The sequence below is a fragment of the Siphateles boraxobius genome, unplaced genomic scaffold, assembly GCF_051911475.1.
Source record: "Siphateles boraxobius isolate OS27281-9 unplaced genomic scaffold, OSU_SipBor_1 55, whole genome shotgun sequence".
Taxonomy (NCBI): domain Eukaryota; kingdom Metazoa; phylum Chordata; class Actinopteri; order Cypriniformes; family Leuciscidae; genus Siphateles; species Siphateles boraxobius.
The window spans coordinates 10,684,076-10,705,320 of NW_027509181.1; the positions used below are offsets into that span (position 1 = coordinate 10,684,076).

General features: G+C 35.8%; 3 protein-coding genes across 6 annotated transcripts in view; 1 reads left to right on the top strand and 2 right to left on the bottom strand.

Moving 5' to 3' along the window:
* slc35g1 (solute carrier family 35 member G1) overlaps positions 1–11,270 on the bottom strand; it is a 160,195-nt gene extending 148,925 nt beyond the window's left edge. The window contains exons 1-5 of one of the 4 annotated variants that reach the window (XM_077206194.1): positions 11,164–11,270; positions 10,814–11,067; positions 7,764–7,938; positions 5,736–6,519; positions 3,745–5,675 (exon numbers count right to left, since the gene is read on the bottom strand). In XM_077206194.1, the coding sequence (XP_077062309.1) occupies positions 5,772–6,519; positions 7,764–7,938; positions 10,814–11,006 (1,116 nt within the window). In that variant the 5' untranslated portion in view covers positions 11,007–11,067; positions 11,164–11,270 and the 3' untranslated portion in view covers positions 3,745–5,675; positions 5,736–5,771. Of the gene's footprint in view, positions 1–3,744; positions 6,520–7,763; positions 7,939–10,813 lie in introns of those variants that run through there. The other 3 variants (XR_013195602.1, XM_077206193.1, XM_077206192.1) reach the window with 3 other exon arrangements.
* The window catches only part of fra10ac1 (FRA10A associated CGG repeat 1), a 71,645-nt gene that overhangs the window by 35,003 nt on the left and 15,397 nt on the right, over positions 1–21,245 (top strand). The window lies entirely within an intron of this gene.
* lgi1b (leucine-rich, glioma inactivated 1b) lies at positions 12,670–20,907 on the bottom strand. The gene is made up of 8 exons (XM_077206189.1): positions 20,067–20,907; positions 19,823–19,894; positions 18,939–19,010; positions 18,776–18,847; positions 17,686–17,757; positions 17,423–17,592; positions 15,966–16,130; positions 12,670–14,171 (listed from the first exon to the last, which is right to left on the bottom strand). The coding sequence occupies exons 1-8, from the start codon at positions 20,255–20,257 to the stop codon at positions 13,354–13,356; spliced, it is 1,632 nt and encodes a 543-aa protein (XP_077062304.1). The 5' UTR covers positions 20,258–20,907; the 3' UTR covers positions 12,670–13,353.

Genomic DNA, 21,245 nt, shown 5'->3' on the forward strand with positions numbered 1-21,245 from the left:
AATAATGAAGTATCATTACACTAGGAATGCTGCATGGACATTATCTCGTTATGGCTACATTTGAAGGTTACTTCCTTTGGCGCAATTGATAACATTGTTTGATTTCCTGTTTTGCCAAACTAGATTAATTGTACAATTTTTTTACAATCTCAAAGTGATGCTGGCTGTTTACATGCAGAGAATATTATTATAATTATTATTATTTATTTTATTCGTTTTTTTCTTTCTTCTTGTGTATTATGCTTTTGTTTATGCGTGGTAATTCACACCTAAAAAGTCCAGACAGAGAGGGCTTGTATCCAGTCCCTCCCACCACTTACCACTCTTTAAAAAAAATAGCATCAGGGAATATAAAATGGGCTATTAGGCAGAGGCTCGTAGACATATGCCAATGCATATTCACTTTGACCATGTGTTTGTGTTCTTGGCAGAATAGCAATGATTTTCCCAATTCTCAGTCCACAAGGAGGGAACTCTTATGCCATCCAGAAAGAATGTGCAATTCTTCCACTCCCAGTCAATCTCTCACATGTAATCCTACAGCATCTGGAACTATTGCTTTCCAATTGCAATTCATTTACAAAACCACACAAGTAAGCCTTTGTATGTTGCTGCTCAGTTTGACCGTCTTTTATGTTTTTGTTGTGTATTTGGATTTCGTACAAAGATTTCTGATCATTCATTGTGATCGCACAGCTGGCTGTGGAACTATGAAAGGCATATTTTTGTGTTTTTATGTCATGTGTCTGATGATGTTTTGGAGTATTAATAAGGTTTCATGTAATTGCAAAGATTCAAATGAGTCAGGCACCACAGGTTTGTACAAAAGTGATTATACTTCATAATCTGTCCCTTTGTGGACTTTTTGTTTTGTAGGAACATCCAGAGCTTTCACCATGTTTTCCCATCTAAACACCAGCAAGTGAAGGTTTTCACGAACTGAAGTCTCAACGATTAAATGTAATGTTGATCTTGTCATCTTCTGTGGCCAGTTGCATAAACTCCTTAGACTACTCTTACAAGTTAGTCATCTAATCGTACTTCTTTATGACTGGTCATTCATTTTTAAGTCAGTTATATTAAAAGGTAGATAGGTCAAATTGGTAAAAGTAGAACTGATTAGCCCTAACTAATTGCTAGTTGGTGACTAGTTTTTAAGCCACAGTCTTAAAGGGATAGTTCACCCAAAAATTTACTTACGTACTATTCTTATTCATAGGCCTACTATGGAAGTCAATGGGGGACCAGAAACTGTTTGGTTACTAACATTCTTCCAAATATCTTCTTTTGTGTTCAACAGAAGAAAGAAACCCATACAGGTTTGGAACAACATGAGGGTGAGTAAATGATGACAGATTTCCATATTTGAGTGAACGATCCCTTTAACTGAGAGGCTCTGTTCATGTAACTCGCCCCTGATCTGTTACACTGCTGCCCTCTACTGGATATTAACGTCAACTGGCCACTTAAATAATAACTAGATGCTGACAAATCAATTCTCACTCAAAGTGACTAAGCACTTTTAACTAATGTAATCAAATCTAAGCAATACGCGTGTTTGTATATTCGCTTTCTATTTATTTATTAATCTCTGTAACATCTGTGTTATATGTTCCTTTGCACAAACGTTCTAATGATTTCCATTATTTCATTTCTTTGGCTCACAGTGATGTCTCTAAGCAGAATGTCTTAATTCACTGATAGACTCCCTTTTAAATGCATGCTTGACATGTGACAAACATCAAGGTCCAAATTCAAACAAAAATATAAATCATTATTTTATAAATTTAGACAAAATACAAATAATATTCTGATAGCCTACATTCTGATAGACTATATTTTCTCAAATAATTACTGTCGAAATGATTAGCATTAAAAATGTCATACCACGTTAATAAAACAATAAACAATAACTTTATAAAAAATTAGCCTACTTTATAGAAATAGATATAAACATAAACATTTAGATCTATTAGGCTTAGGCCCTACTTGATATATTTAAAAACCACACAAAAGTAGGCTAAGCCCATATGGAGCCCCTAAATAAATATGGTGATGATAAAATGTGAAGATACAGTAGATTAGAGGAATATATATATATATATATATATATATATATATATATATATCTACGCATTCTTTAAGGGTAGGCTACACGGTGGTGTAAAAAAAAATGAGATGGGAGTAAAAAATACATATTTTAATGTTTTTGCGTTCGCTCGCAAAACTTTTACGTTCGCAAGAAACTTTGCGTTCACTTACAACTTGTGTTTTGAACACAATTATTATTATTATTTTTACAAATAGGCAAATTTTTCCTCCCATCTCTTTTTTCCTTGAGTCCATGTCTCTTTAGAGGAGCTCCGTAGTAGGCTACTAATGATAAACGTAAAAAAAAGAAAGAAAGAAAGCCCGTTCATCCTGTAGCATACTTATAATGATCATGAAAATTAGCAAAATTAGCATGTCAAATATTAAATCTGATGGGATTCATAAGATCATTTTAACATGTTTGGCTCAGATAACTTTTTAGAGCTTAGACAGCAGATTCTCAGAATTGCATTGCATTTGAATCCTGTTTCAATGAATTTGTATTTCAAAATACAATCCCATATCACATTTGCTATACCGGTTTGTTGTGTCTGTTTGCTGCAATTCACACCACTCTAGCCGCAACATGCTTGTTGTGGTTTTAAAGTAGGCTAATAGCCCAATTTTAACAAAGCCTTTATTATACCCTACATAGTGGCTGTGATTTATTTATTTTGCTTTGTAGAATGCTGTCATTATTCTGATGATCACATTCTTTCTTTTGATTACAGCACATCTATTTACATGTAACATTTTTAAATTCATTTAGCATACAGATTTATCCAAAGGCTATTTACGAAAGCAATTTATCACATATCCAGCACTATTCTAACAATATTAAATTATATGAATTAATATGGTTTTTCATAAAAGATTTACATTGATTCATTAGACATGCTATAAAAGTTTCAGAATGAATATTAAACATGTGTTTTAGGCAAGACTATCTTATAAAGGCGTGTAAACATATTTTTGTTGATGATGTCAAAGGTTGTGTGCTCAAACAAATTATATGGCTTTCTGGGTTTTAATGACAGTCACAATCTTTTACATCAGACTCACTTAATCATTTGTACCGGTGACATCCAACCAGGGAGTTTATTACGACCCATTCTACTGAAAATGCGTGTTTGAGGAGAGTGTATTATTAAGAAGGGGGTGTCCTACACTATGGACCATGTAGTGTGTGTGTGTGTGTGTGTTTATTGAATCTGTCATTATCACCAACTGCTGTTATCTATTGATGAATGTACTGCATTGGAACAGGTTGTTCATGTCTACACTTATCAAACAGTTTGGGGCTTTTTGTTTGAGGATAAAGAGCAAAACAGCTTGTTTTTGTTAGAAGGTCGAAGACAAACAGCCCTAGACCATGGGCAGAAAACTACAAAAATCAAATCTTAATTGATGCTGTGTATAGAATGTTACAGATCATCCGTAAATATAGCCTACAGTTTACACAAAGCATGAACTTTGAATTAAAATGACGACAAAATAATGAGAAAAAAGAACAGAAAATCCACAAGAATGCAGCTGTAATCCTTCTTAACCACTCGGCAGGGGTGAGAATCACAGGATCACCACCTTGTAGCCTACAAAGTGTAAATCTTGGTTAGTACTTCCAGAAGAAAAAAGACACTGTACTCAACGAGGTAAGAATCTTTCATTTATTTAAACGGCTAAGTTCAAAAGTCGTATAAATATGCAAGGTGAAATCTGCAGGCATTATTCAAATGGACAACCTTATTAAATAAATAATATGGAGGGATCTGGTATTACATAAACGGATATGTCTTCAGATAGAATAAAAATACATTTAAGGCAGCATGTCTTTCAGTAAACCATTAATAGTGCCTTTAAACTGACACAACACGTCAGTGTAAAGTGCTTTCAGGTCAGTTTTCCACAAACAGATTTAAATAAAAATGTCAAATTAAAATAATGAAAAGAAGAAAGAAAGAAAGAAAGAAAAGAAAATAAATGTAAAAGGGAAAACAAATGAGATGAGGTTCAGCCAACTGCAGAAGAACAGCCATTACCGAGTCACGGTCTCTTGTAACAAATCAAAATAACTCATCTTAGTGTCAAGACACATGTCCGATAAATAAATAAATAAGAGACTCGTTCTATATCAGGCTAATATTTGTTCAGTAGACCTGTGTGAGCATATGTAAGGTACATAACTAAGGACAGAGTTCAAATCTTTGGTTCATCAGGGTTCAGAACATCTGACTTATTCAGCTTTAAGCACATATGATTCAAATTTTTCTAGAACTAACTTAAATTTGAGCGCGCAAAAATAAATATTTAGACAAACTGTTGATCCTGTGTCTTCCTCTTAAAAGTAAAGCTAGTTACAGTAGTGGTCTGAGCTGTCGACATGACAGGTCTCGTCACAGTTGTTGGTGCGTCTTCGATGTGAATAGAGGCCGATCCTCAAAGCACATGGCCGGCCACAGGTGTCGCACATAAACTGGCAAGATGTTGTTATTTTTAAGGTATCGTTGTCTTCGTTTGTCTACAGCAACGGTGATCCAGCTGAACTCAAAGGAATGTATGGCAGTTTGGCCATCTCTTGCGACCATCTCTTCAAGGTCATTTGGGTCCACGTTGCATAGTTTCAAATTGGCTTCGAGGCCGTCCTTGTAACGTCTAGGTTGCCGTCCTTGAGAGCGCATGCCGCTCTGGAGCTGGCCAGTTAAAGTATATTGTCCGTGACAAAGTGCAAAGGGTTTTAAAGGCATATTTATCCATAAAGTGATGTCATTATTTACTCATCCTCGTGTTTTTCCAAACTTTCTTCCATGGGAGAAAAATGGAGACATTAGGCAGAATGCTCACGCTGCTCTTTTCCATTCAATAAAAGTGAACGGGACACCACAACCAATGACGTTTGACGTCATTCACATCATGAGGATGATGACGAATGGGGTAAATTCAGCAAATAAGTTAAATTTCAGTGTTGTCCTCAAACAAATGTATTTTTTTGGCTTGGAATAGAGTGTGTATCCCAGATGTACTAATTTTATAGTGTTTTTCCTTCTTTCTTTCTTTTTTTTATTCTAGTAATTTAGGATTGAGAGTTTATATCTTATAAATGGTTAAGAATGTCCACAACCAGCATCTAGTATTCAAATACTAACTTAATAATTATTCTTGCAGTATAAACACATACTGAGGAGTCCAAATCATTAAACAAATGAAATATCAACTTTGACTTTCAACTTTCAAAGCATCTCGTTTAAAGTTCCATGGAAGTGAAAAATCATACAGGTTTGCACAAAATTGACATTTTTGGTGATTTTTACACTCACCAAGCTCAGGTTCTGACCAGCAGTCTATTATTATATAGTTTACAATAATCTATATATGATAAAGCAGTATTGTCTCCACAATATTATCTTAATTAAAACATATCTGTAGCATCTTGACTAACAGCCCTCAGTTGGGGTAAGTTGGCTGGGGTAAGTTGGCAGTTGGCTGGTTGTGGGTAAGAATATCTACATTAAGAAACTACTGAAACTACTGTAATAAACTGTACATACTGCATACAGTAAGGTCCTAATGGAAAAAAACCAAACAGACTTCTGAATACAGCAAATCAGCTTCTTTGGTATCTAATGCAGCAATTATTTGTAGAAAACATAAAAAATCTCTTGTCATCTTACTGTAATGTGAGATCAGCTCTTATGTCTTGTGCTGTTATACCACTTCCTTATGGCCACCCCACTAGTGCTGCTGATGACACACAGCGCTCCTCCTAGACTCCACCATGTGGGTTTGCGGTTGAGGAACAGGAACTGCAGGATGAATGCCAGGACCACATCCATCGTCCTCATCAGTGCAACTGGTCCTGCTTTCTCAATCTGCAGGGCTTTGGTGAGGAACGTCTGTCCGGCTATACCGAGCAGCCCAATGGCCATGAGCGTCCACCTGTCCCAGCCGCAGGACGGAAGGGTCCATTCATCCAAGATGAACAAAACAATGATGCACTCGACGAGTCCCAGGACTGCATAGTACCAGACAGAGAGGTAGTAATGAACACTTTTACCTATTTTTCTCAGAATGACCATAGTGCAAGCTGCTCCGACCGCCCCGGCGAAGGCGGCCGACGTGCCTTTGATGTGATTGGTGTAGTCTCCTTCGATCCCAGACAGCTCACCGCCAAAGAGGAATGGAGGTCTGGCTATCAGTATGACGCCGGTAAGCGTAAACACAGTAAAAACGACGTCCAATATTGTGCACTTCTCTTTGAGGAAAATCCAAGCCAGCAAGGATGTGAAGACTGGATTACTGAACATTATAACCGTGGCATCAGCTAGGGGCATCTTCAGAACTGCATAATACAACAAGATCATGGCGTTGGACCCCAGGAACCCTCTAAGGAACAGGTAGATTCGCATAGCTTTTGGTCCCAAAAAGCCAGTTCTGAAAAATGAAAAGGTTATAGGTTATTCACACATTGCTGAATTAAAATAATAGTGGATCCAATCACAGGGTCAAGAGAGTCATACTTGTAATATAATGTAGCTTCATACTTGTAGTTATTAAAGTTATTTCTACAGTAGCCCTAAACGGACAAACTGCTCTACAGAGCGCGTTTTGTCACTGTGTTGTTCTTCATGCAAAGAAGCTAGCTAAACTCAACGAATAAAACACTGACACAATGATGAACAAATAACACTAATATTCACAATAAAATATCGTTTTACAGAATAATTAAGTTTTCAAATTTATCTTTGTAAAGAAACCTCATTGCTTAACTGGTTACTCTCTGCTTATCTTTTCCTGTCGGCCACTGTAACTTCTGTTAGTTGCAATTCGCAACCTCACTGCACCTTTAAATATCAGTTGTATTAAAGATTCATACTTTTAATATTTCATCCATTCAAACTTGTATTATAGATTCATCCTTGTAATATATCGGATTTCTACTTTATAGATTCATACAGTACTTGTTTTTATAGATTCTTGTAATATATCAGATTCATACTTGTATTATAGATTCATACTTGTAATATATCAGATTTCTAATTGTAATATAAATTCATACTAGAAATATATCATAAATCATACTTGCTTTACAGATTCTTGATGTATATCAGGATCCTACTTGTATTATAGATACATACTTGTAACATCAGATTCATACTTCTATTATAGATTCTTACTGGTGATATCAGATTCATATTTGTATTATAGATTTATACTTCTAATATATCTGATTCATTGAAATGTATCAGATGCATCATAGAAACCTGTATTATAGATTCATCCTTATAATATATCGGATTTCTACTTGTATTATAGGTTCATACTAGAAATAAATCATAGATACATACTTGGTTTAATAGATTCATACTTGTAATAAATCATATTTATGCTTGTATCATAGATTCATATTAGAAATATATCGGAATCATACTTGTATTATAGATTCTTACTTGTTTTTATGGATTCTTACTTGTAATATATCAGATCCATACTTGAATTATAGATTCATTCTTGTAATAAATCAGATCGATACCTGAATTATACATTCAAACTTGTAATAAATCAGATCCATACTTGTATTATAGATTTGTACTTCTAATATCAGATTCATACTTGTATTCTAAATTTATACTTTAAATATATCTGAATCATTCTTGTAATGTATCATAGATTCATACTTGAAATATATCATGGCTGGTAAGACAAACAGCATCTGGAAGAAGCACCGAATCGCACTGATTTGGATGGCGTGCATCCCTTCGATTTTCTTCACAAGAAGAGCTGCAGCAGAGAAGAAGACGGATGCTAACAAGCTATACAGGAGGCCCAGCCCTGGACAAGCTGGTTTCTTTTCTGTGGATGAATATAACAAAACAGCTTAACATCAGACCTGTCAGTCATTTAAACATTTTGAGTAAATTAATTACATGGTGTGCAAATTGATTAATTAACTGTTTTAACTGCATGAATAAATATTTGCTGGCAAAAACCCCTAAATGAAAATCTAATGAAATCTATCCATCTATCTATCTATCTATCTATCTATCTGATAAACTTCCAAACCTCTATTTTTTTGTTTACTGAGCAGAATTGACAAGAATCTTTGCTTTTAGGTACTTTTAGGTTAAACTGTTCCTGTACAAGGTTAAACTGTATTATATTTTTCTCTTTTCCACCATGTTTAATCATTGGAGCACCATATGAAATTACTTTATTACTCTTTGTAGACAAACCGTCTGCACAAACAATGGAAATGAGACATGAGAAGTACACAGCGTGATTTGGCTTTATAATGTGTGATATGAATTTTGTAAGTGGAGTGAGATGGAACAAAAACAGCATGAATCTCAACACACTGTTGATGATTCTGTTTCACTTTGACACTGAAATGATATCAAATGTGACGGCAATGATTATGCAACCAAACGCAACTTTACTACCTGTGGGTGAGCTGAGCCCATGCTCAATCAGGTTGTGTGGCTGCCAACATTGGACAAACGCCAAATTGTATCAAATGTCCCATGAGGACCTGGGCTGACTCAAAGATCATGGGCCCTGGAACATAACACATACCCAACAATACGGGTTTTGGTTTAAAATAAACAACTTCACCTGAGTGTAGAGAGAACAGAATAGACAAAAGGACATTGTTTCCTGGTGTGACTCAAACAGTTTTTCACACGAATCCAGTACTGCTCATGATGACAAGGCATTTCCTGTTATCTTCTTCCTGAGAAATTATTTTATTCCTTTATTTCCTTTATGTTAAAGACAAGATTACAACTTAAAATTTCATGGGTACTTGGAAACAAGATACCATTGGATATGTACTTGCCTAGAATGAAAAACAGCCAAATTAGATACAGTAAAAGTGTTTCCTTTCCAAAAGTTACCATGGACACAGTTTCCAACAACATACAATGGACTGCTACAGTCTGAATTCAAAATCACATTCATTTCCACCATAGAGGAATTTGTTTTTTAACAACTGAACTAAATCAAACTTAAAATGTAGGTCACTTTAAATTTAATCATGTAATTAGCAATGCTTCATGAGATTGTAGTTCTTAACCTCATTTAAGCCGTTAAATACACCGTCTTGTACTTTTGATTTTTTGTCCAAAACACTTTTTTGCTTCAAATCAAAGTTTGTGATGTTGTGATCCACCTTGTAACTGGTTAGTTTGGTTCATGGCTTATAACGCTTTAACAAAGACTTCTATATTCCCTAAGTGAAAAATACTTCTGGAACAAGCGCCGCAGAAAAAGTAGACTGGACCTGTTACACTTTATTGTACTACAGTATACACACTGTGGTAACTTGGAATTAGCCACCACTGTGATATAAAAATACATAACTAAATTCCATATTAATGTATAAGAATTCAACAGATAACACTTTTTTGGATGACAGGTGGCTATAACCAAGAAACCGCAGTTTATTTTAAAAGCAGAAACAATGGTAAGTGTATGTAGGGGACTTGATACAATGTAACTGTTCTCGTCAGCTATAAAAAGGAGTTACCATGGTAACCCTGCCATTCATTCCACAATTACTTCAGTTAATGTGGGTTACGGTAAAATCATGAAAAATTGATAAGGGATTTCCTTCAAACAGTTTAAGAATATACATTTTCATTTATTTATTTATTAGTTAACTTTTTTATCGCATGTGGCTAATACAAAGTTACTGCTGATTACTGTACTATCGATGGTATTTAAAAAAATACTATGGCCACTTTTGGGGAATGTAACAAATTGAATACAACATAACTGTTCTAGTCAGCTTTTACAGAATAAACCCTTAAAAAGATTCCATCTGCTATGTATCAAAGATAATATAGCTATAATTAAAACTGTAAAATCATGGCAAATCAATATGGGATTAAGTTGAACAAAGTGTCTGCAGGTTTATTGTAGTATCGATGGTATTTTAAAGAAGAAAGTTACCACCACCATGGTGAATGTACAGTATGTTACAGGTTTGTTACAACGTAACTGTAACGTAACGTAACGTACGGCAAACCTGCCATTTATCATATTATTAAAATTGTATAGTAGGGATGCACAATTTACTGAGATTGACTCTTCAGATGTGCACTCTTCGACATGATGGTTTTGAAATATGATTGAAATCACTTAAAAAAGGAAAAAACAGTAAAGTGCAATATGTGCAGCGCGAGTCTGTCATATAACGTAAGGCTATTAAATTATAATGAGAATATTATAATTGTGTGGTTTAAACCTGCGTTTGAGACTTTTTTTGTAATCAGGCTCTCTAAAAGTATATAAAAATTAGGATATGTTGGTTATCGGCTTTCAAATATAAAGAATTATCGGTATGACAAAAAATTTCATTTCGGTGAATCCCATTATGCTAGTCATTTGGTAAATTGATATGTTGTTCCGTTACCGTTAATGATACTATCAGAATCTTTCTGACAGTAGCTGTTTTTAATTTTTATTTTATGATACCGCATATTTATTGTAGTAGTCGCTATAATTATAATAATTAGTGATTATAATGACAGTTTTAGGATTAGGGTTATGCGGAAACGATGGTTACGGTACTGTAAGGGACTTTAACTACTCTCGGTAGCTTTAACAGTAACGTTAGTCACACAGAGGTCACACAGGTGTAGAAAGAAACACACATGAACAGAACAGAAATAGATCGATCGGAGATCAAATCCAGGTCTTACTAGTGTTAGAGTTGAGATCAGTTTACCTTTCTCAACAGTTTTCGCCCCCGTGTCCTCCTCCTCCTCACATTCATCATCATTATCCTTTTCCTCATCGCGGTCAGTGTCGCTTCTCTTACAGCAAACCGGAACACAAACCCGGTAAAAAGCCCCTCGGTTGCCCCGTTGGCAGTCCTCAGCGTCAGCATCCGTATCCCGCACTTCTGCTCGAGTTTGCATCTCGATTTCCTCCCCATCGACCCCATCGTCAACTTTATAATAAAGCACTCTGTCGTCCACTCTACAAGGGACAACAGATACATCTGTGTCATTATTACCTAAAGAGCCATTGCGCTGTCTAATATCCCCCATGACAGAAGAGAACTGCTGGGCATACCTTAACCACGACCCTGGACACACACGCTTGAGAAATTGTTTCAACCAACCGAGCAAGAGCAACAAGTTAAATGATTAACCTTGTACAAAGAAAGAGTTGGTTTTGCGTTACTCTGCCGCTAGAGGAAGACAAAATGCATTCGAAGAGGGGCTGGACAACAATGACGTTTCAAAGAGTTTATCTACGGAGTAGAATTGAATTTTGAATAAAAATTATATTGAGTTACTTGTGTTGAAAAATTGTAAAAGCAAAACGCACTAGGTCTATATGTGAAGCTTTTACGCAATTTGTATGAATTCATACCTGTTCCTTTTCTGATATTTTTTTTAATTATTATTTTACTACTTTCCTTTACTTGTAGTATTATTTTATATTATTCTGTATTCTCCTTTTCTATTTCTACACTGTAAAAACTCCTATGACAAATAAGTTATGACAACATATGTTTTTGCATTGCTTTAGCGTATCAAAATAAGTTAAGCAATTTTCAACTTATTTTATAAGTTAAACAATATAAGTCAGTTTAATGTAATTTAAGTTAAAATGACATAAACATCCAAGTTGATTGTTTTAAAAATTTAAGGTAGCAACTTAATTTACAGTGTATTTGTTTAATATTTGTAATACTATATGTTGGAATTGACTATTGTCATTTTCATTGTAATGTGACTAGCATTTAAATTGAAAAAAACAAATAATTTTGAATTTAATCATTTAAATAGGTAAAATATATGGTCTATGCAACAAAGATTTTTCCTCACAAACAAAGTAAAAGAAATAACTTTTAAATTACTCCGTAACATTTACCGTCAAATCTTTTCTGAAGAAAACTTTTCGGGTCTGATTTTGACATTAAATGTTCCTTTTGTCAGAATGACACACTGAAACACTTCTTCATTTGTTTTAGTCGTGCAATTATACTTTTCAGCTCTGGAGAGATGCTAGTTTGTCAATCTCAAGTATCTTACAAGGTTTGTTGTTAAACAATCTGTTATTTTTGGATTTTTTTGAAGCAGATTCAAATGCTTTATAATAAACCTAATTCTCTTTCTATGTAGCTTTTATATTAGAAATGTACATTTTCAAATTGTAATTTTTTTTAAATTCTAACAAGAAATTAAACATTATTTACTTACAATTTCACACTTGTTTAACAAAAAATCTCTCAGAACAACTTTTTACTGTATTCAATATGTAATTTTTATTAATTTGTGTAATGCCCTTTCCTTTTCTACTTACTGTCTGTTTCTGCTTTGAGCTATGGTATTGGTTGTTCATGTTTTCTTTATTCTCTCTATTGGTGTTATTCTTATTATTATGTTCTAATTTTGCTGTACCATAGTGTAAAAAAAGAATAAAGCATAAAAAATTATTTTGAATTCAGTGAATAAATTATCAAACACTTAGGCTTATATGCCTATGACATGGGAGCCTGAGTCTTAATGTTCAGGTCATATTTCACTAATACAGCTTAATGAAAACAACACATTTTAGGACCATATCTTGTTTCTTTGATTTTAATGAAAAATATGTCCATAGACATAATTTTGGCAGGTTTCATGCATGCGATTTACCCTCATACGCTTCCTACTATACGCAAAATTCATGCATTACGACAAAACAGGCTCATATTTTTTTAAGGTTTTATTAGTTCTAACATAAAAAAAAAACAAGTACTGACAGCTAACCTTTCTTCCCACAGTTACTTTTCCTCAAGAGTTGAGCTAAATCTAAGTTTACTGCAATCTCATTAATAAAAAATGTGTTGAGTCAAGACAAGTTTCAAATCCATCACATCCAATGTGGTTAAACTGGTCGGTTTTGTTTAAAAAAAGTTAAAAATGGCTTTTTACATCACTGTAAAAATATAAACAGTTTATTTGGCAGATTGTTATCACGTCAACAGCTAACTGATTTGACCTTTGTTGTTTCCTTGTTATACCTCTTTAGTGACTACACGGCAAAGCATGAGAATACCTTAACAATAGCTTTTGTTGAAAAGGACAAAAAAAACAGGAAAAATGAAAAGTGCAGAACAGATGGTGACAACAGAGAAAGGAACAAAAGGGCGTTTCTAGAGAGGCATTCATCTGTAATTATTATTATTAGCGCTAGGCTAGATCATGCATGTGTTTTCACAACAGGCTCGGCTGAGCAAGGATCTGGTTCTCTGCGCTTTCAATTGGCACACTAACTGCTTAGGTCGATCATCAGGTGCTCGTAAATCTGTGTCTTCCCTTTAAAGCTGGAAGCCAGCAGGAACTCTCTGTTGTCAATGGACACCAGCGAGAATGCCCTCGGCGCCTGGACGTTGAGCTCCTGGAAGTGCACGAACTGGCTCTTCTTGGTGTCCCACTGATAGACCTGGGTTAGAGAGTAGTCGCTGCCTAGGATGGCGTACTGCCAGTTGCCGATGGAGACGGGCTGGAAGATCATGGAACCCCGCGAGGGCATTGTCTGTATCTCTGTGAACATAGCCCCGTCCCACTTCATCACCTTGGAGTCGCCGATGAAGCGCGTCAGGCAGACAAACAGCTCCTCCTTCACCTTGAAGTGTTTGACGGCATAGACGTCCTCCATCTCTGGAATGTCCGTCCGTCTGTCGAACTGCATCTGGCTTCTGCTCCACTGGTAGATAACGGGCCGCTGTGAGCTGCTAGACAAAATAAGATGTGGTTTGCCGGCGATATCAAGGTACTCGACGTCCGTGTCCCGATACCAGGGATGGAGAGACTGGTGCGAGTAGAAGCCATTGCCGTTCCACTTGTACACCGTGGTGGAGCCGGCCTTCGAGCTGTCCGCTATCACGAAGAAGTACTCGCCTTCCACGCGGAATGTCTCAATGTCGTTGGGCTTTCTGATTTTCAGGATGTCGATATCCTGGATTTTGATGAATTTATTGGCAGAGCTGTCCATTTTGTAAATGTGAGAGCCACCGAAAAGTTGAGCGACTATAATGAAAAGGTGGTCTTCGATGACCATTGGCTTGCACACGACCGTGGAAGTGCCTGTAATGACAAAAATGCATTAAAGGGGAACTGTGCCGTTTTTTAGCTTAACTGAATAGCTACGGAGTTATTGGAATGGTTATAAGACTTTTTTTCGGGTTGAATGGTGGCCGTCTCGCCCCCCCCCTGGTGCCTGTGAGTGGAAAAACACACTTGCAACTTTGGGCCGGCAGGTCGCCGTCAGTGCCAGGAAGTATCGCGTAATATCAGCTCTCGCAATGTAACAAATTGCTTTACGGCACTGCACACATACACGCCCCCATCCAGGCTGGCTAAGCCGGCATATAAGAAGCAGAAAGCTAGGAAAGCATTGTAGGAGGAACAGAGAAAGAGGAACGAGTAAACATCGGACCTGGGTTTTCAGAATGACGAAAAAAACTAAGAAAGCGATGTCGAAGGAGTCTAGAAAAAGGAAACGAGAATTTGACAGTGTGAGGAACCGGACAAGAGTCCCACTCGCTCAAGCTTTCACTGTTAGAGTTGATTCCTGCGATTATCATGAGAACAGTTGTCAATATATCACATAATTATCAGGACATAAATAAGCCTACACGTTGTAAATAGTGTAAATTGTAAGCAGTGTAAACTATTATGATAAATTGCAATAATAATGTCTAACGACATCATAATGGACATTGTTACGAAATAATGCGACGTACATGTAACTTTATTCATGTCATCTGGCATTTTGTAATGTTTACTTTACACTCAAAAAACTCAAATGAAATTATACAGTAGGCCTAGGCTATAGGCTATTTACCTGTAATTTAGCAGCAATCATGTAAAAACGTTATATGCCATCAAACGAGGTAAGCTACGTTATTATTATAAAGTGCAGAGGCAGTGAGTGCAGAGATGCTCTGCGTGAGTGGTATTTACAACAGTAACGTTAAATACAAGTACTCTACAGCGACTCTAGGGGGCGCTGTTTGACAAAAACGGAATTCCTGCATAGTGTGCCTTTAAAGGGATAGTTCACCCAAAAATGTAAATTCTGTCATTAATTACTCACCCTCTTGTCGGTCCAAACCCTTAAGACTTTCGTTTATCTTCGGAACACAAATGAAGATATTTTTGATGAAATCTGAGAGCTTTCTGTCCCTCCATTGACAGTCTAGGCAACTACCACTTTGGCGCTTCAATTCGATCGCTTTATATGATGAACAGATTGAATTTAGGCTTTAATTCATATTTAAACATTGATCAGTGAACATAAACAGAAACTCAAATGAGCTTGCTTGACGCACGAGAAAAAACCTCTTGCTGAAACTCAAACGTTCTGCGTAACAATAGAATGAACCTCATTGGTTCTCGCACATCAAGCGAACATGTGTGAGCTGATGAATGTTTATGTGAATAAAGACCTAAATTCAATCTGTTCATCATATAAAGCGATCGTGTCTCTCAGAAATGTTTTGGACTAAACCGCTCAATTCATATGGATTAGTTTTATGGTCTCTTTATGAACTTTTTGAAGCGTCAAAATGGTAGTTGCCTAGACTGTCAATGGAGAGACAGAAAGGTCTCATATTTCATCAAAAAGATCTTAATTTGAGTTCCGAAGATGAGCGGAAGTCTTACGGGTTTTGAATGACATTAGGGTGAGTAATTAATGACAGAATTTTAATTTTTGGGTGAACTATCCCTTTAACATTCAACTCATTAAATCAGTCTCTGAATTCAAATGGACATTTATAACCACTTTTTGTGGCTTTGCAATTGAGGCATGTGCTGTTGCTATTGGGCCAGAACAGCATTGCACTCTGGGTAGGAGGTGTGATGTGTGATGCTCACTCTCTATGGTGTCATAAGCTCTGAACTCCATGTTGACGTGGTCCCATTCCAAAAAGCTGCATTTTCCAGAGAAAGGCTGGGCATATACGACATACTGATCATTCCCAAATGTAAAGGACTCCACAGATATGGACTCAAAAACAAGGGTTTTCTTTAAAGCAAACTCTGCAACAAACAAACAAAGATTAGTTGATAATATGATGATCATTCATTTTTTGGAGCTTTTAGGTCATTTAAGTATTATAAACATTAACATCATGATTTTCTGTAAAGCTGCTTTGAAGCAATGTATTTTATGAAAAGCACATAAAAACCGACTTTGGCAGTCATTCATTCATTTTGTTTCCCAGCCTTTCAGTATAGCCAAAGATGTATTAATAACTCCAACTTCCAATATACTATAACTATATCCAGTGCTATCCTCATACATACTGTACAGTGTACTCACATTAAGCAATACATACTATATAGTAATTAATACTGTTTTGAAACAATGTGTATTGTGAAAAGCGCTATACAAATAACATGTTTTTTAGCGCTGAGGCTAATGGACGATATATTAGCCAGGCCAAGTAATCACATGATGTTTGATCATTCTGGGATTATCAGCGTATAACTGTATAACAATTCACATTCAATGTTTTTGTGCAATAATTATTTACAATTTGCAATGTTGGGGAGTAACTAGTTACATGTAACTTAGTTACGTAGTTTAATAACAAAATAAATGTAACTGTAATCAGTTACAGTTACAAAGAAAAAAACTTAATGTGTAATTAAGTTACTTTTGAAAATCTTAACGATTAAAAAGGGGGTTACATCTGAATATTTTCCTTAAAAATCTAGGATATGTTGGTTAATAATATTAATTTGTTGCTTTGCCTGTGTTCATCGATGTGCACGATGCCTCCTGCTATTTGAAGGCCGTTTAGTAAACCGATGCGATTCTGATGCTCTTGATTGGTTCTTTAGGCTACAATCTGTCTAAATTAGAAAAGTAATAAAAAATTAATCAGTTACATTACTTTAAAAATAGTCACACTACTGATTACATTTTAAAAAGGGTAACTTGTAATCTGTAACCTATTACATTTCCAAAGTAACCTTCCCAGCACAGACAATTGGCATTTAGAAATTAGCATACATTTCACTTGTTATCAATAAATTGCACTGCATGAATCAGCCACCCTACTCTCTAGACACATCTCAATCACCAAAGGCCACTATTTCAAGCTTTCGAGATCTAAACATACTCTTGCCGTTACACAGTGCCAACTTTACATTCACTGTCTTTCAGGAAAATTTTAATTGCTGGGGAATAGACCCATTTTTAAGGTGAATATACAATCATTTTATTGTGAATGCCTTTTTATTTATCCATAAGCATTTCATCAGACATGAGGGATCAGTTTATTTCAAAGCCAGAATCTACTCAGGACAGTCCAGTGCAAAATTACCTGCTGTAATGCAGTCGAAGGACTGAGGCACTAGGTCATTGATCTTCTTGCCTTGATAGGCTGAAGGTCCACTGCAGTGTAGCTGATCCACCGTTGCATTAGTGCTGTACATCCATTCCACCAGCCACTTCAACTTACAGTCACAACTGAACATGTTTCCTCTGAGGTCCCTGCTCAATGGATTTACAGATGACATTTCAAATCACTTTTTTTCTGGTATATTACATTACAAGAATGATGGACTTGAGTGGTAAAATACATACACTTTTGTTAAGGCATCCATTCCTTTGAAAATATCTTTGGGCAACGTCTCAAGATTATTGTAGGCAAGACTCCTAACAAACAAAAACATTTGTTAACACGACTACAGCACGTATTAATCTTAGTTAATTTTAATTTGAACATTTATTGCAATATTTTTAAGATCAAAAGTTGTATCTGTTAACATTAGTTAAAGAACTAACATTAACATTATTATCTTAATTGATGCATTAATTATTGTTAACAAATGAGAACATATAGTAAAGTTCCGGTATTACGAACTCTAGCATAATACCATATATTCAAATAAAACAATAGTATAGTAATATATACACTACCGTTCAAAAGTTTGTGATCGGTAAGATTTTGTCATGTTTTAAATTAAAAGAAGTGTCTTTTCCTCACCAAGGCTGCTTTTATTTGATACAAAATACAGTAAAAACTGTAATATTGTGAAATTCTATTCCAGTTTTAAAGAACTGTTTTCTTTTTGAGCGTATATTAAAAAGTAATTTATTACTGTGATGCAAAGCTGAATTTTCAGCATCATTACTCTGATCTTCAGTGTCACATGATTCGTCAGAAATCATAATATATTCAAATAGAAAACAGTCATTTTAAATTGTAATAATATCTCACAATATTACTGTTTTTACTGTATTTTGGATCAAATAAATGCATCCTTGGGGAGCATAAGAGACTTATTTAAATACACACACACAGACACGCACGCACACACACACACACACACACACACACACACACACACACACACACACACACACACACATATACATATATATATATATATATATATATATATATATATGAAGACCTCCGATGCAAAAGCCTCTAAAAGCCACCTCTGTCCAAAATGAGATAATAATATTGAGTGAATGCTCTCCGTACATAGTATACATTCATCAAATACTTTCACTCCAAACTCACTAAATCCCTGCCTCAGCCCATTCAGAAATGCCGGTACTTGTGTAGAAACCTCAAACATAGATGCTTTTGCATCTGAAGTCTTCATATATATATATATATATATTTATGAAGGCCGTTCATATATAAAACCTTTAATATACTCACAGGTGTATGAGAGATTTCAAACCTCTAAAGGCATGGGGTGAAATCGACTCAATTTTGTTGTTTTCAATAAATCTGAAATAGAGTGTTGCATTTATATTACATCGGAATGATAATCTAAAATGACTGAATAATGAGAGTTTCGAACACAATAAATCAAACTCACAGATATTCCAGATGTGGCAGGCCTTGGAAAGCATCTTCGTCGATGAAGTCAAAAGAATTGGCTGTAAACAGTCTAGGAAGTCATGCGACACACAAAACAGTTTCAATGGTTTCAGAGTTTGAATCGCTGCATATTAAGCAATGTTTCATTTCATAACACAATACACACACAAAACATTTGTAACCACAAATATTTTCATATTAGGCTGGTGTTTATCCCAATCATATAATTAAATGTGTACATGACAATCAGTTTCATCTGGATGAAGACAAAAAAACAATAGCATTCTTTTTCTCCATGCATACCCTTCTGTTTTAAATTATATTGCTGAAACACCACTTTAGTCTAGCATATGAAATGATACCCAACCAAAGACTGGTATTTTCACATAATCTTCTTAATTCTTTCCATATGTGCGCACTGACAAGTTACTGCACAATCAGACCTAACACAGGGTGTATAAGATAAAGGACTGGTCATATTTTGCATAATAGTGCCAAATCCAGCAGTCAGATTTGCATTTTCTTTTGTGTGAGTTTACATTTGCATAGAAACGCATAACTTGCTGCCTTCAAGCCTTTTCTGATGTTCATTTCTAAGGTTTTGTGTTTTATAAACTAGGAGCGAGACGGTGTGATATTAGAAGACTGAGGTTTTCTTATTTGCTTGTCACAGGGACAGGGCCATGTCCCTCACAGAGCAGCTGCATTGCATAATATTCACAGCAATTTAAAGGCTTTGAGAAATTAGACACGCTGAAGAATGTCCCCAAAATGGGGGGCGGGCTGTAATTGCTTAGAACAAACATTGGACCACTTAACATGGTGATCACCCCATCCTAATAAAGAATCTACAACAACAACTTGACACTAAGAGAAACTCACAGAAGCTGAAGGGATGGAGTGTGGAGAAAGCTTCCCCCTGCAATCTCAGTGAATCCAGACTTCACAAATGATCTGTTAGGAAAAGAATCAAGAACTTTGTGTGCAGGACAAAGATTATACAACAACGCATAGGCTACAAAGGTTCAGATAGTATATGCATATTCATTATATGCAAACGATTTGTATCTGCATCGTAGTAAATGAATCAGTGCTGCACTTGAATATGAATGTAAACTGTACTTACAGTGAGACGACATCAGGAGGGAAGCTGTGTGGCACAGATCTCACATTGTCACACAAGGCGTTATCTTTGGTGCACGTGCATCCAGAGGGGCATCTCGGCTGTTTGCCTCTTCTGCTCTCCACTAACACCAGCACTGTGGCGACCCACAGCAGAAAACTGTATCCTCTTATGCTCCTGTTTGCATTTCCCATTCTGTCCCGGTGTGTTCCTGAGTGCCGTGGTGTTTTCGCTGGTGATAAGTGCTGGTCTGCTGGACTGACTGGTCGACTCCCCTCAGTTGTGTCCGTGTGATGAATGTCTATGTCTGAGTGTGGCAGGCGCTCATCCAAGCGATTCGTTCAGCTATAAGGAAGATATCCGAGCGGGCTCAGATTTCCTCTTAGTTGTATGCCAATTTGCCGATTTTTGTCTAAATAACCGAGAGAGGTAAAAAAAAAAAAATCCACAGTAAAAAAATGAAAGTAGGGAAAAAAATCCCTTGGCGACGCGGGCTCCTTCAGATCCTGAGAGAATCCCTTTTTTGCATCATGATGTACCAGCTGCTATCCAATGGTGTTATTACTGTGAATGCGCATGAACCAAATCCATGAATAAGTGATAGTGAGAATATTCATGAGGCTTTAGGGAGATGCACCTGCGCCCCTCAAGCAATCAGAGAAATAAATTCTATATGCTGTTATAGGCCTATTATTTCATTAAGAATATTTTTTATCATTATTATTTCATAGTGCATTTAATAAAATGTATTTTTATTATAGCATTATTCAAGCACTATGGATTATGCATTATAATAAGAACCTATATTATAATATGGGTTTCTATTATGCACAATCCTGTGGATAAATATAAGGTGCATGAGTAATGCTATATATTTAAAATACATTTTATGAAAAGTAATACTGTGTGTGTGTGTGTATATATATATATATGAGAGAGAGAGAGAGAGAGAGAGAGAGAGAGAGAGAGAGAGAGAGAGAGAGAGAGAGAGAGAGAGAGAGAGAGAGAGAGAGAGACTTAAGGTTATCAATACAGTATATTAAAAGTGTTTGTGCATATATAATGACGTAAAATAGATCAATAGATGTTTCTTTGTTGCATTCTATTAATTTTTCACATAGCCATTTGGGAACAGTAAAATGCCTGTCCTGATCACTGCAACTCTGTCAGTGCATTAATTTT